The following is a 16,593-nucleotide window of genomic DNA, read 5'->3' as shown; positions in this document are numbered from 1 at the left end:
GGATCCCCAGACCTTTTTCCTTTCACCTCAATAACCAAGACATTGGTTCTTCACACTTTGCCCCCATTTCTCACCAGTATCTGCAGTATTATTAATACATCCCAGTTTTCCAAATAAATCCACTTTATTTTCTTTAGTCTCCCTTGACAATCCTGCAGTCTCTCCACATTCTTACTGTGACTTGTGCCCCACCTCCCTCTCCATTCCCGTTCTCTCACGCTCCTCATTCTCACTCCACCCCACCCTCCAGAACCTCTGGTACACATACACACACACAGCCTCAGAGTGCAATTGAGATGGCGTGATAACTACCTCGGGTGACAGGGACTCGGGCCTATGCGCAGGGGAACTCTCAGGGGAGGATACGTTCTAGAGGAGGGAAAAGCATCTTGTTATTCATCTACTTAAAAAGTCAAGAAGCAAAATAAAATAAAGTAAAAACAAGCACAGAGGTTAGCCACAGCTATACTAAACAGAGACTACCCCCAGGAACTCGCCTCAGTGATTAGAGGGGGATTCAATGAGTTAAGTAGTTTCTAAAGCCTCCTGGAAGCACAAAGACAGGACTGGGTTATTGTGTTCCATGCCACAACTTAGTATCCAAACCAGAGAATAGAAGAAATGTTAGCCAGAAGTATTTATTTCCTTATATTTCTGATGCTGCTAGCCAAAGAGTTTACACCAGGAAATATAGAGAAATCCATGTATGGCATTTAGTCCAATGACATGGGAAAGGCTGGAGTGGAAAGCCTGGCTTTGCCTAAGGAAAATTCCCCAAATGCTGTAGTTAGTATTAGACTTCAAACAAGGGGGAAATAAAATGGCTCCTTCGATTCACCATGAGTTTCCTCTTAGGTACCATCAAAGGAATAGGTATAAACTGATTGAGGGAGCTACAGAGGTCACAGCTGGATACAGTGCAAGGGAGAGCAATCCACCCATATGCAATGGTATGCAGAAGCCTCTCCACCTTCACTTGGTGTTACAGAACATCCCCGTCAGAGAGTCAGAAAGAGGGAAGCTCTTCCAGAGGTAGGGTACTACCAGTGACGGGGATATGGTTGAGTGGATCCTGCTGGACAGGAGTACGTACAAAAACCCAAAGTGATAAGGACTTTCAGAACCTTCTCAGACAACTGGGGAGACTTTGGATGGGCAGACTCCATAGGGATAAAGCAGATGAAGGATACTACAGTCCAAGTCTCTGCTACAAATGTTGATTGGCCCAAGCAAATCCAAATTGAGGTCCCAACCTCATTTGGTCTTGAATTAGCTCTAAAGCCCTGGTTCGCAAGGGCCTGACCTGCTAGAGGCTTCAGAAATTTGTGGGACAAGCTCCCCAGAAGAGCAGATGCAGCAGATTAATTCAGTATGGAGCATCTCAAAAGTGGCACTCAGAACCATCTAAAGCCCGGTTAACATCAAGCTTTAAAGAGGAACCAAACTCCCCATCAACCCAGTGTCTGGTCACTTTCAGTTCTCTAATCGAGGAGCTTGTCCGATTAGTAACCAGATAAAAGACGCTCCCCCTGTTCTCTTCTCCCAGGGCCATGGTCATAGGACTGAAGTGTACAATCTGTATACATGGTGAGATGCATTCTCTTGAGTTAGAACTGGTGGTAACTAAATGAAACCGACAAGACACTAAAATGGAAATGTTACAAATGAGCTGCATTTAGTGAGCTATAAAGCTTGAACACAGAAGCCTATGGTCTACCAAGCTGTTAGGTTTGTTCCCTAGAGGAAAATAGAGGCAGCAAGGGCAAGTGGGAGATAGAGCCCAGTAGGCTCTAGGTTTCTTCTCTGTCACACACAGCAGCAGGAGCAACTAAGGCTATTTTACATGGGACTGAGGTTTGTAGCTAGACTAGTGAGGTCCATGGTGCCACTGACCCTCAAACATTCAACTTGTACCAGTGCAGAGCCCAAGGAGAATTGCCAGCTCAAGCTCTATACCTGAATCAGTCCTTCCCTCCTACTCCTCAATACTAAACAATCTTCTCCACTAGCCTTGACAAGTCTCCCTCTGCAACAGCTTTCAGCAAAGAGCTCTCCAAGGAAAAGCGACAGCACCAAGCTAACAGACCCATCGGCAAAGGGCTCTGCACTGCTGCAGAGCAGAGGAGGGATCTCTGCAGGATGCTCTCAAGCCAGTGGCCAGGCTGTCATTTACTGGACTGTTCCCACCTGGGTCTGAACGGTAGTGTGATGGCAGCACCAGGGTTGGAGAGTTCCACTTTCCAATGAGAATGAGCAATAATGGAAAATAAAAAGAGAACTGCAAACCACCTGGCACTTCCTGCCAATTGCAGCCACGGAGATGGAACATGGCAAGAGGGAGGAGGAAGCCCCAGACTGGAGGCACTGGCAAGTCCCCCCCAGATAGTGCTGAGCACGGAAAAACACCCGCCAAGCTCTTTAAATGCTTCCTAAACTCCTGCAGATAGAGGCTACCACAAAATCAAAGGCAAATGCATATAACAGGAGCACAACAAGAAACAGTACACCTGGGGCATTAAACACTGGGTGGAGGGAGCTGTAAGCCCTTGCAATGCTGGGATCTGAAATGTCTGATGTCCCCCAAGGCCTTGGGGGCTGCTGCATTAGAGAAAGGGAGCAGGGGCTGTGGTATGTCTGACGTGCTTGAGAGCTTGGGGTTTGCTGCACTGTGAGAGAAAGGGCATGGGGGGAATGTGCTGTCTCAGTAGGCGAGGGGATTGCTGTGCTGCAGCAAGGGGAGGGGTGCAAGCAAAAGTGAGCTTTTGTGTTGTGTACAGCAGGAAAGGGAATGCAGGGTATGCTGACTGGTACCCCTGGAGAGCAAGAGGGTTGCTGCACTGCAGCGAAGTATGACATGTAACAGAGGGAGCAGGAGCTACCACATCTCTGATGGTCTTGGGGAGCGAGAGAGTTGCTACAGCCAAGGGTGCCACAGAGGGGAGAGGTAATAGCTGCCCCTGTGTGGGACACTTGGGGTCTTGCTCAGGAACCTAGCCATGTGTCTGAAAGCAGACTGCACCCAATGCACCTCTTCTAGTCTCTCCCCTTTTGGAGCCCCCAGACCTCTATCCCAATTTACCTCAAACTGTAGTGGAGTATTGCAGCGACTAGCAGCCAGAGAGGGAATTGGTGAAAACATCATGCCATAACCATTGCGACTTTCCTCCTCTCCTGGTAGAGATGAGCAGGGTGTGGTGAGTTGTGGGCTCATTGAGCCAGGAGGTGGAGGCGTGACTGGAGATAGTGGCCTCAGTAACTTGGTAACATTCTGCTCCATCAGGTAGCGAGATTTCCACTTCTTCAGGGGGCTCAGCAAGTCTGTGAAACATGAACACAACTGAACTGAGAATCATGATGCACCATTATTAATACCAAACCATGAACAGTCCCCGTCCTAGCCAGAGCCCCACAAATGCTCAGCCTCTAATTGCATCCCATTAAAGGCCCCCTAAAAAATGAGGCGCTCCCAATACCAGTGAAAATCCTTCTCATCCCAAATGAACATGGAGACATGTAACAAAGGTAACAAAACAACTCAGTTACAATAAATGACATGTGGGAAACAACAGGGCCAGGTGTGGGGAGTGGTGTCAGGACAGGATTGAAACAGAAGGCGAGAGAGAGATTACATTTCCTGGCTCAAAGAGATGACAAAAACAAGACGAATTCACTCTATGACTGCTATGGATAAACCACAGCACAAGTCTCACCAGCTGAGCTCCACAATGGCATAAACACAACGCCCTGGAAATGATCATTCCCACAAAAAGGAACCCTTGCCTCAGCCCTACCCTCCGAAATGCACGGCACCACACGTTTCAATTACTTGTAAGCTCTCTGGGGCAACGGCTAGCCTCTGCCTGGCTTTCTGTGAAGAGCACAACCTATTTTGAGATACAGAAAATAATTTGCCAAGGCAGGAAATCTGAGCTGTACACTAGAGAGAAAAAAAAACAATGTGACATTTCCAGATCACTACCATGTAGTGTTATCACACCGTGCCCTCAGCTCCTCTGTGCAGGGTGCAAGGGTAGGGTTCCAGTTGCCTCAATGCCATTATCCCCCTTCCACATCAGAGTGCCTAGCCCAAATTGCTTCCTCACTCCCAGCCGTGCCCCCTCCAACTACTGAGCTTTAGTTTACCTGGACCCCTCTGGAACTCCTCCGTGCTGCAGCTGCCTTCCCCAGCATCTTTCCCCACATGTTTTTCCTGACCTGTTTATCCCTAGCATCCTCACTGCTAGGTCTTGGCCCCTAGTGTTTCTGAATGAATTTTGACCGCTTTCCCAGCTCTAAAGGCCCCCAATGAGGCAAGTCTCCTCTGTTCCAAGCAGAAGAAATTTGACTCATCCTTTCTTCAGACCCAGGATCCCCATAGGGCAGTAATCTCTTTCCTGTCAGATGGTACCCAGTGCTCACAGACAGGGACTAACAGGGGCACCTCATCTGGGATTCTGCCTTTATGCCTAGTATTTTATCTGCCTTTTTACCAGGCTGCCAGGTTTGCTGCTTCCTCACAATCATCTTGAGTGTCCTGTGGTTGGTCCAGTTAGCTCATATTCCCTAGACTCAGTCCTTTCTCCCCGAGTCATGATTTTACACTGGTCTCCATTGATCTGCATTTCCTCACTACTGTCCAGTCCTCCAAACCCTGGCATCCCTTTGGAATCTCCCTGCGTCCTTATTATGTGCGGTGTCCCATAGTCAGTCTGGCCTGTGAGCCCAGAGAGCTTGTTTTCAATCCCCTCACATCCAGTGCAGTTCCATGAGGAGTAGAGGTCCTAGAACCACCCTGAATGCTCCACTCAGCCATTCTGGAGCTGGGTGAGTCTCCTACTAAGAGCCCCCTTTGTCTCGTGCTCCCACACTTTTCTAGCCAGTTCCCCTGTCTCTCCTACTCCTGTGGTTTGCCATGAGCCACTTGTGTGAGATGTTGAATCCTGTCCGTTGTTTAGACCAATTCTCTGCTGATCCCTTATTTCCCCTTTCTCAGCAGTGAGACCCTCTCAGGTCCCCTGCTGTTACACACACACACACGCTTTGCTGCCTGAATCCACCTTGGCAAAGCCAGCTGCCAACTGGGCTTCCTAGGACCAAACTGTCAGGTCCTTTATGCAAGACCTTAACGTCAATCAGGGAAACCCTAGAAACAAGATGCTCTTTGTTTCCTGGTGTCATGACCTTTGTAAAGTGATGCTGTTTGCCCCTTTCCAGGCCTCAGGAACCTATCCTAAATTCTATTTTTAAAAGTGTCTTTTAGAAATTCTCTAGTTTCTTTGCTCACTTTCTTCAGGTTTTGCTCAGGGATGCATAGTATCCAGACCTAGTGTTTTGTTCACTTTAAGTGCATCTAACCTTTTAATAACCAATTCTGTTGTTATCTGTACACTGTCTAGCTCCTCGTCTGTCGTCCTTGGAAAACTGATCCCTGACTTGGGCAGATCTCCACCCTCTTCCTCTGTAAAGACAGATGCAAATTAACTATTTCACAACTCGGCTACTGCTTTTCTCACAGATTAAACGCCAATGTTTTTGAGTAGCTGTTTTTTAAGCCTGTGCCTATTACCTATGTACCTGCTGACCCTTGTTAATTCTCTCAGCATACATTAAAATAGCCAGCTGTCACACATGACAGTATGACGCTGTTTACCTTTGTCGTGCAGGACAAACTCTGTATCATACAACTCTGGTGAGAGTGCTGAGAGATGCAATATCACCACAGTGTCACATCAAAGGAGTCAGGATGCCTCAAGCTAGGATGAGCCTATGGAAATTGGGATGGGTGATAAAGCTACATCCCCACCTGCCACAAACCTGTACCAACATGCAACAATACATGTTTGCAAAGCCTTTGTCTCATCCTGTGTGTCAATACCCTTTAATGGCCCACAGCCTCCTATAAATGCATTCACCAGGCATCCCAGCACCGCACTTGAGGGTTCTGGATACATACCTGCATTGTCCTTGCAGATGCTAGAAGAGCTGCTGCTCTCGTTACTTTGGTATAGACATTGGGTTCTATTCTCTTGTGGAGTAGATGAGGTCTGAGTCATCCCTTCTTCCAGGGCTTGTTTCATCCAGCGCTGCAACAGAACTAGACTACGTCAGCATGCAGTCCCCCAGCGCTTCACATGTACACATGCAGGTGTACTCAAGAACCCCTGAACATCTGTATAGCAGGGCAAATGCCTGCAGAGCTCTGCATCAACTGTGTCACCGTGCGCCCAGCCAAAACAATTGGTATGATAGAATTGTTAAAGCTGGACCCAAAGACTACTATGAATGGTTCTGAATTGCTGCTCTAGATGAGACAGGTGCTAAGGGTAATAAATCTGTATCAATAATCTAAGGGTACAACCTCATTAGAACACAGACTTCCCAAACCCAGAGAGTAGGAAGCTAGGGAACTCTAAGCAGAGGTTTTTAAAAGCACTTTAGGAAAGTCTGGCTATTCAGAACTTGCCCAGAGAATATGCCTTCTGCACAAAGCGCAGCCTCATGCACAGGTGGGGAAGCACTCTGATCCCCACTCCACTTGCTCTGGAAGACACATCAGAACCAAGAAGAATTTCTACCCTACCACATAGCGCAAGGAAGTGACAAGTTGACTCTAGTGCAATTCTCCCAGGACTGTGTTTGCTGTCAAAGAGCAGCAATGAACATGCAAACCTGGTAGTGTGGGAACTACAATTTAAGAGGGGCTAGCCAGGAGGAGAAAAATTAAAGTGGACCCTCCCTCAGGAGACTGAGCAGTGGTGGGGGGGGGAAATATATGAAAAATCATAGCAGGGGAGAGCATAGAGTAAGAGAAGATGATTCCCCATGGATACATGGAGAAGAGCCAATCTACATCACCTCACCTGCCAAATTTACTGGCTTCCCCACCTGCTGCAATGCAGCTGTGTGGAAACACAAAATTCTGCAGCAAGTGACCTTTGACAGCACAAGATCTCTTCCAACTGATTCCAGTTATTTGAAGTAATGTAAGAAGCTGGGGAGAGAAGCCAAAAAGTGCTAAGGACCACACTGGTGTGACAGTAAAGTGATAGTGAAACTAAACCCGAGAAGAAAGGGAGAGAAACACCAGAATTAAAGATAACACCAATGATTTGTCAGCATTTCAGAAACAGACAATGAAGTGCAGTGGCCTTGTTTTTACCACATTAGCATTGAATTTGATGTTTATTTATATAGTCCCTTCTGAAGATCTCACAGCACTTTACCAACCTATGCCTCATATCACCCTCTTGAGGGGTGTAATCCTATTTTACAGATGGGTAAACTGAGGCACAGAGGACTTGACCAAGGTAACTCACCAAGTCTGGAAAAACTAGAAGAACCACCCAGATCTAGCAGACTCCCAGATCAGCAAGCCACAGGGGCATCTTTCCTTCGACAATCCAAATGGTGGAACTTACACATTCCATGCTCACTTTAAACAATTTAAAAAGCCTTGAATCATGCTTGCCGGACAATCAGCAGATCTAGCAGCTCACATGAAGTGCATCTCTGACACAAGGCGGCCCTGGAGCAGCTATGCTACCACCTTCTGTAAAACCTAAAGCCTACAAATAGTTTTCAAGGGGATCCCTAAATACAGTGCAGTACAGTAATACAACACAGAGCCCACAAAGGCTTGGCTCAGCATGGTGAGGCCAGAATCTAGACAGAGAAGAGTGCAGCTACCAAACATTTAGAGGTAACAATGCCCCATCTGACCCCTACAAGAACTTACCATTCTACATTCAATTTGGGAACAAAAATGACACGACATGCATCCAAAGAAGTGGGTATTCACCCAAGAAAGCTCATGCTCCTATACGTCTGTTAGTCTATAAGGTGCCACAGGACTCTCTGCTGCTTTTACAAAAATCATAAAACTTAAAAACGCTGGTTTTATGGCTCATTAGAACAATTTGTAACACCTCACTGCCTGCTAATCCTTAATTGCCCACTTCATTTTAAGTGGCCTCCTACAGCATGTGTGAACCTCTTATGTTTAGTAATCTGCCCCACCTTGTATTTAGCTTGGACACTCTACCTTCTACAAACCTGATTAAGAGCTCTGTGAAGCTCAAAAGCTTGTCCCTTCCACCAACATAAGTTGGTCCAATACAAGGTATTACTTCACGTACCTTGTCTCTCTCATATCCTGGAACCAACATGGCTACAACAACACTACAAACAAATATCGAACTCCTCCAGACCACTGCTTACAATACAATATCTTCATTTTATCTGCCTGGATTCATTCTAAATTTCAGCCAAGCAGCAGGACAGAGCAAATATGGTTGGATGACAGTGTTACAAGTTCATATATATCAGGGGTGGCCAAACTTACTGACCCTTTGAGCCACACACAACAATCTTCAGAAGTTCAAGAGCAGGGGCACACCTGCTGAGGCTCAGGGCTTCAGCCCAGCGGGAGGTGCCTGCCAGGGCTTCAGCCCTGCTTCTGCTGAAGCCCCAAGCTCTGCAAGGAAGAGGCTCGGAGTTCCCCCCTCGTCTGGTAGGTGCAGAATGCAGAATGGGGGGGGGGGACATAAGGGGGCTCTGTGAGCCGCACTTTAACTGTAAAAGCCGCATGTAGCTCGCAAGCCACGGTTTGGCCACTCTGACATACATAATCAAAAGTGACATAACCACTTTCCGTAGAACTGTAAACAGGAGAGACCTCAAGGCTAACTGTATTACTCCTTACACTGACTAGGACCAGCTCATAAGAAATACAGGGATTCACTCTTGCAATCCTGTCCAACCAGCTAATCCATGTAGTGGAGTCAGGAACACCTTGTGACCAAATCCAGTTCCTACAGTCTCATTAAAACAGTGGAATCCATCATACAGAATACTGACCTCTCTATCAGGTTAGGACCTGCAGCAACATTGGAAGATGAAAAATCCCACAGCATGTGGCTGCCCCTGGAGCTGCCCAGTCATCACCATCCCCATCATCACATTGGGAGAGGCGGGACTGAGTTTCAGAGGATGATCTCAGCCTTTCAGCTAAGCTGGCCCCTCACTCCAGAAAGGAGGCAGTGAGAACTAACCCGTCTCCCTGCCTGGATCTCACCCACAGGCTGGCCGCTTCCGAGTCCAACTCCGCAAGAGCACGAGCCCATTCCTCTCCCTTTGCTCTGGGGCTGCCTGCTAGGCACAGGAGAGCCCGGGCTCTAGTGCGCTGGATCTCAGAGGGGCCAGGAGAGTTCTGCTCAGGTGCGGAGCACACCAGGCTCTCTAACCCTTGAACTGCTCCCTGAGCAATTCCTCCATGCCTCTAGACACGAGAAGAGAGGTTTCTTTCTCTGCTTCCTGTACAGCCCTGGCACACCCACTCCAAGGGGCACTCTGGCACATTCAGACCCAGACTCCAATCTCCTTCTTTGTTGCTATTTCATTTTTCTGTGAGCTCTGGGAATGGAGACTGAGAACATGCACTAACACACCATGTCCTCACCCTCAACTCCACTGACATCTTACTCTGTGCAGTGTTTCTCAACCTTTTTGATTCCAGGGACTGGCTTGCTGCCTTTCTAAACTGTCAGGGAAATCTCAGGGACTGGCAAAGAGGTTGCCACGGACCAGTTGTTGATAAACACTACGCTAGAGTATGCAGAAATATGCTGGGCAGGGCTAACTCATTGTGACTGCATAGCGACAAGCTTGACATGACAAGCCTCTACAAGCATGCGCTGATGATAATAGAACGTGGGTATTGAAGCCCTGACAGAAGAGGAAATGAGCAGACGTACCTTTTTACAGGAGCTGTATATCCCATCCAGCTGAAGAGGCCTTCGACGTCTCTCAGGGATGAAAGGCGAGCCAAAGCGGATGTAGTGTTTGGGTGTGGTACAAATCAGTGGGGAGTGGATAAGACCTGGCAACATGTTGAGGGTTGTTGCCAAAACAGTGGGGTCTGTGGTAATACGTAAAGGACACTCGATGGGGCATTCCTGCTTTTCTGCCTTGTCATTCAGCCATTCTGTAACTAGATACTGAAGAAGAGAGCAATTATGAATACAGCAGGAGCTGGCGAAGAATGAAAGCAATAAAACAGAGTATGTAAGGGCGTACTGCCCAAGACACCACCACCCCCAGAGCTGAGTTATGTTCTGCAGGAAATGCACAGAGGTGAGGCACCTGATCTAGCTCATCACAGAGAGCAGCAATGTCCTGCAGGAAACACGCTGGAGGAGAACCATGTTAGCACTGTGCATCAGACTCACTGCAAGTCTTCCAGAGACTCCTTTGGCATGACCCAACCTTCTCTCTAGGGGCCTGGCAGAGCCCACCCCCTCCCACGTTTGATGAAGACTCTTACACCACTTACCTTTTTAGTTTTGGGGTACTTTACTGTGGCTCGGTAGGACTGGGATCCTGCAGCCAGCATCACAGTTGGGTCAGACCCCATCAATTGCCTACTTTCTCCTGGACCCTCGATGCTGCTGACATCTGCAGCAGTTACTGAGCTGATGCTGCTTCCCTCCTCTGGGACAGCCTGGGAGAGCTCGGTCTGCTGGGAAATGGCCTGCTTCTGCCGTCTCAATCTTTGTGCTGAACTGGTCCGATAGCGAGAAAAACGGCTTTTGGGTCGGGGCCTGGAGGGTTTGGCTGGAGCTGGCTTAGTGATCGTCTTTTCTGGAATTGCATCCTACAATGCAAACCACATCATCAGTCTGTGAATTTCTAAGGTTCTCCCCTCTTCTCCTTTATTCTGCACATGGGAATTAGGAATGACAGTTATTTTCTGGCACTGCTTAGCTAGCTGTCAGACTGGACCCCATTAACGCTGGGCTCTGAAAGGGTAGGGCTGGGAATGGCTTTATGAATCCTCTTGAAGGGCTGGACACGTTTGTGCCTTAGTTTATTGCTTTTTCTCCCTTTTGCATCTCCACTCTGGAATCTGGAAAAGGGACCAACTGGCACACTCAGGAGCGGTCTCAGCTTCAACAAGACACGTATCAGAAAGCTGCAGCATGAGACTCACCCCCTGCCTGAAAGGAACCGTTGCCATTCCTAAGCACTGATAGCACTGATTCAGTCCCAGACAGTGATCTGTCCACAGCCCCACCACCACGGGACACTTGGCAATGGGAATTCAGATCCAGCATGGACTTATTAACTGAAACGGTGCGAATACCTTTCTCCATGGCTCCAGTGTCAGCAGCCAGCTGCAGAGCACATCAGTGCACTAAAAGATCCAGACCCTTGGCCATTAGATATTAACCCTTGCAAGGCACCAAAGGGGCTGTGTTGAACTCGCCTTGGTGTAAGCTATGCAACAGCCCTACCTCCAACTTACTACTGACTGTGTGGACCTCCGTGTGTTCACCCCAACATTGCTGCTGCTGTTAGGAGTGCTTGGAGCAGCCCCACTTAAAGCTGAACTGCTGTCTTCAGTTTCAGGAGTCTCCATTTTCACCTCCTCCAACTCAGAAGCCTCAGGGTTAACGATGAATTCGGCATCCGTGCTGCTCCGATCTGATGGTTGCTCTCGTCTTCTCTTTCTCTTCTCCAAGTTTTCAAACATGTGCATAATGGCCTCTACCTTCCTCTCCTCCCGGGACTAGCACACACAAGAATATGTCCAGGTCAGCAATACCAGGCAAGCAAAAGGACAGGAAGAGGTAGGAAAAAGATCAGGAGTACAGTGTTGGGGAGGGGCCCTGGACAGCATATGGTCCACAAAGGTGATGGTGCAGAAGAGGGGAGGGGGATTATGGATTCATAGAGAACTGAAATGCCTCATAATGAAAGGAGACGGCTTGAATCAGACTGTCTCAACTGAAACAAGGAAGGGACCAGTCTCCTGGCATTAGCACTGGCAGACTTGTTTGGAGACGAGGAGACCTTTTAAGTAACCCAAACAACCTAACATGTATCTCCAACATGAACAACAGAAGTCAGACGTTTTACTATTGCCTCAGTTGGTATCAGTGGGGCATTCGAGTGCAGAAATCTTAGCATTATGAGAGTTGCTGATGGGGCATCCTTCATGAAGGGCCTTCAACTTTTGTATTCACTGCTTCCCACCCTGCTTGGTCCGACATACCCTGAATCTGTTGATTTTCTGGGCATGTTGTAAAGCCCATCTGTTAATTGATGCATAGACTAAGGCCAGAAGGACCATTGTGACCATCTAATCCAGTGGTGGGCAACCTGTGGCCCATCAGGGTAATCTGATTGTGGGCCGTGAGACATTTTGCTGACGTTGACTGTCCACAGCTCCCAGTGGCCATGGTTCGCTGTTCCTGGCCAGTGGAAGGGGCAGGAAGCGGCGGCCAGCACGTCCCTGCGGCCTGCCGCTTCCCACAACTCCCACTGGCCGGGAACAGCAAACCGTGGCCACTGGGAGCTGTGGGGGGCCGTGCCTGTGGACGGTCAACATCAGCAAAATGTCTCATGGCTCTCAATCAGATTACCTTGATGGCCCGCAGGTTGCCCACCACTGATCTAGTCCGACCTCCTGCATAACGCAGGCCAGAGAACTTCCCCAAAATAATTCCTACAGCAGATCTTTTAGAAAAACATCCAATTTTGATTTAAAAAAAATCACTGATGGAGAATCTATCAGATCCATTGGAATAATTTACCAAGGGTTAAGTATTCTCACGATTAAAAATTTACACTTTCTTGGAAATTTGACTTTGTCTAGCTTCAATGTCCAGCCATTGGATCATGTTACACCTGTCTCTCCTAGAGTGAAAAAAAAAAACATCATCATATATTTGTTCCCTATGTTGGTCCTTACAGACTAATTAAGTCACTCTTTATCCTTCTCTTTGTTTAGCTAAATAGATTAAGCTCCCTGAGTCTATCACCATAAAGCATGTTTTCTAATCCTTCAGAGAGACAAGTTGGATGAGGACCAACTTTATTGGACCAACTTCTGTAGATGACAGAGACAAGCTTTTGAGCTTATCAATCATTCTCATGGCTCTCCTCTGAACTCTCTCCAATTTATACATCCAGGATTCCAGCAGCAGTCGCACCAGTGCCTAATACAGAGGTAAAATAACCTCTCGACTCCTAATCGAGAATCCACTGGTTATGCATCCCAGGATCACATTAGCTCTTTTGGCCACAGTTTCTTACTGGGAGTTCATGTTCAGCTGACTATCCACCATGACACCCAAATCTTTTTCAGAGTCACTGCTTGTCAGGAGAGAATCCCCAATCACAGACTTTAAGGCCAGAAGGGACCATCACGATCATCTAGTTTGATCTCCTGCGCATTACAGACTACACAAACTCACCCACCCACTCCTGTGAGAGAGCCCTAACCTCTGTCTGAGTTACTGAAGTCCTCAAACCATGATTTAAAGACTTCAAGTTACAGAGACACTAGTTTAAACCTACAAGTTACCCGTGCCCCATGCTGCAGAGGAAGGCGAAACTTCCCCAGGGTCTCTGCCAGTCTGACCTGGGAGAAAATTCCTTCCCGAACCCCAAAATCGCAATCAGTTGGACCCTGAGCATGTGGGCAAGACCCAGCAGCCAGACACTCTGTAGTAACTCAGGGCACTCCCCATCTCATGTCCCATCACCGGCCACTGGATATATTTGCTGCTAGGAGTTGTAGATCGGCTACATGCCATTGTAGGCAGTCCCATCACACCATCCCCTCCATAAATTTATCAAGCTCAGTCTTGAAGCCAGTTAGATTTTTTGCCCCCACTGCTCCCCTTGGAAGACTGTTCCAGAACATCAGTCCTCTGATGGTTGGAAACCTTCTCTAATTTCAAGCCTAAACTTGTTGATGGCCAGATTCTATCCATTTGTTCCAGTGTCCACATTGGCGCTTAACTTCAATACCTCCCCTCCATCCCTGGCATTTATCCCTCTGATGTATTTATAGAGAGTAATCATATCTCCCCTCAGCCTTTTTTGGTTAGGTCAAAGAAGTCAAGCTCTTTGAATCTCCTCTCATAAGGTAGGTTTTCTATTCCTTGGATCATCCTAGTAGCTCTTCTCTGCACCTGTTCCAGTTTGAATTAATCTTTCTTAAACATGGGAAACCATAATTTCACATAGTATTCCAGGTGAGGTCTCACCAGTGCCTTTAATAATGGTACTAACACTTCCCTGTCTCTACTGGAAATACCTCGCCTGATGCATCCTAGGACTGCATTAACCTTTTTTTGCAGCCACATCACATTGACAGCTCATAGTCATTCTGTGATCAACCAATATACCCAGGTCTTTCTCCTCTTCTGTCGCTTTCAACTGATAAGTCCCCAGTTTATAGCAACAAATTCTTGTTATTAGTTCCTAAATGCATGACCTTGCGCTCTGCACTATTAAAATTCAATCCCTTTTCTATTACCCCACTTTTCAAGGTCATCCAGATCTTCTATGGTCCTCCTCTGTATTGGCAATATCTCCCAACTTTGTGTCATCTTCAAATTTTATTAGCACACTTCCCCTTTTTGTGCCAAGATTATTTATAAAAATGCTAAGTAAGATAGGTCCCAAGACCGATCTCTGAGGAACTCCACTAGTAACCTCCCTCCAGCCTGACAGTTCACCTTTCAGTATGACGCATTGTAGCCTCCCCTTTAACCGGTTCCTTATTCATCTTTCAATTCTCATATTAATTCCCATCTTCTCCAATTTAATAATTCCCCATGTGAAACTGTACCAAATGCCTTATTGAATGGAGGTAAATTAATCTACTGCATTTCCTTTGTCTAAAAGATCAGTTATCTTCTCAAAGAAGGAAATCAGGTTGGTCTGGCATGATCTATCTTTTGTAAAACCATGTTGTATTTATCCTGATTACCATTCACCGTTATGTCCTTAACTACTGTTTCCTTCAAAATTTGTTCCAAGACCTTGCATACAATTGAGGTCAAACTAACAGGCCTGAAGTTTCCTGGATCACTTTTTTCCTTTCTTAATAGGTACTATATTAACCATTCTCCTGTCATAGGGTACGACCCCCCCAAGTTTACAAATTCATTAAAAATCCTTGCTATTGGGCTTGCAATTTCATGCGCAAGTTCCTTTAATGTTCTTGGATGGAGATTATCTGGAATCCCCGATTTAGTCCCATTAAGCTGTTTGAGTTTGACTTCCTCCTCAGATGTGGTAATTTCTACTTTCATATCCTCATTTTCATTAGCCATGCTGCCACTATTCCCAAGATCCTCATTAAAAACCGAGATAAACTATTTGTTCAAGTGTTGGGCCATGCCTAGATCATCTTTAATCTCCACCCCATCCTCAGTGCTTAGCGGTCCCCCTTCTGCTTTACTTGTTTTCTTTTTATTTATATGGCTATATTCCTTTCACTATTGATTTTAATCTCCTTTGTAAAGTCAAGTTCTGGTTGGCTTTTGGTAACTCTCACTTTTTGCCTACATTTTCTGACTTCCAAGAGGTCGCTTTCCTTGCTGATCCATCTGGTCTTTCCTTCCTTGTAGGCTTTCTGCTTTCTCATCCAGACTGGTCTGCAACCCTTCCCGACGAATGTTTTCCCCTTGCTTGGAATACAGGCTTCAGATAGTTTCTGCAACATTGACAAAGTAATCCCAAGTCTCCTGCACATTCAGATCCTGGAGTTCTTCAATTGAGTCCATTTCCCTAATTAATTCCCTTAATTTTTGTGACGTTTGCCCTTTTGAAAATAGGGGGATGCCACTTGCAGATCTATTTTTGTTTATCCTTCCATTTAGTTCAAACTGAATTAGCTCATGAACACTCAAACTAAGGTTGTCCCCTACAACCTTCTATGAGGTCCTCACTACTCACCACACCAATCTAAAATGGCATAATCTCTTTTAGGTTCGGCGACTATTTGGTGATGAAATCTATCAGCCATCACATCCAGGAAAATCTATTTATTAGTAGCACTTATCCTTCAATCTCTAGCTGGGAAATTAAAGTCTCCCATAATCACACAATTCCCAGTAGTATTTATTTCATTAAAAACTTTAAAGACGTCTCAAATTGGATCCTGGGGGTCTGTAGCAGACCCCAAGCACTATCCAAGGGGAACCTCTGGTATCTTTCTTCCCCAAAGTGATTTTGATCCAAACAGACTCCATTTTATCCTTTCCATCACTTCTAATTTCTTTACAATCTACCTCATCATTAATATACAGAGCTACTCCACCACCTTTACCTTTATTTCTGTCTCTCCTGAACAGCACATTACCCTTCAACCCTTATACTCCAGTCACGACTACTATTTCACCATGTTTCTTGTTATCCCTATAGTATCTGTTTTCGCTTCCTGCATCAGTAGTTCTAGTTCCTCCATTTTGTTACCCAGGCTCTTTGCATTGGTATACAATTTAGTTGTTTCTGCTTGGCTTTGCCCACATTCCTCACCCGACTGGGTAGTCATTCTACTGCCAGTATCGCCTACCTGACTGTTAGCCTCATTGGCATTGGCAATATCTTTCCTCTTAATGTCCATTCTCTTACTCACCGTTGTTTCTTTTCTCCATTGCTATTCTTTTCTCCATTGCTCTCTCTCTCTTTTCCTCCTGGTCAATATTAGAATCAGGCACAGAGATTACTTGAGCATCTCCCAATCGTCTCCCCGGAGTTCCTTGTTTAAAATTCTTTTAATCAGTTGCGCCAATC

General features: G+C 46.5%; 1 protein-coding gene across 13 annotated transcripts in view; it reads right to left on the bottom strand.

Moving 5' to 3' along the window:
• The window catches only part of SETD5 (SET domain containing 5), a 148,027-nt gene that overhangs the window by 38,979 nt on the left and 92,455 nt on the right, over positions 1-16,593 (bottom strand). For 6 of the 13 annotated variants that reach the window (XR_010589361.1, XR_010589362.1, XM_065552788.1 and 3 more), the window contains exons 14-19: positions 11,303-11,566; positions 10,331-10,651; positions 9,753-9,995; positions 5,954-6,083; positions 3,080-3,318; positions 313-369 (exon numbers count right to left, since the gene is read on the bottom strand). Coding sequence is in view for 8 of the 13 variants with exons in the window: in XM_065552788.1 (XP_065408860.1) it covers positions 313-369; positions 3,080-3,318; positions 5,954-6,083; positions 9,753-9,995; positions 10,331-10,651; positions 11,303-11,566 (1,254 nt within the window). In the remaining 5 variants the exon portion in view is untranslated. Of the gene's footprint in view, positions 1-312; positions 370-3,079; positions 3,319-5,355; positions 5,459-5,953; positions 6,084-9,752; positions 9,996-10,330; positions 10,652-11,302; positions 11,567-16,593 lie in introns of all 13 variants that reach the window. The other 7 variants (XR_006173008.2, XR_010589364.1, XR_010589363.1 and 4 more) reach the window with 4 other exon arrangements.

Source organism: Chrysemys picta, chromosome 7 (genome assembly GCF_011386835.1).
Source record: "Chrysemys picta bellii isolate R12L10 chromosome 7, ASM1138683v2, whole genome shotgun sequence".
NCBI lineage: Eukaryota > Metazoa > Chordata > Testudines > Emydidae > Chrysemys > Chrysemys picta.
The sequence above is the reverse complement of the archived record's forward strand: the minus strand, read 5'-3'. Positions and strand labels throughout refer to the sequence as shown.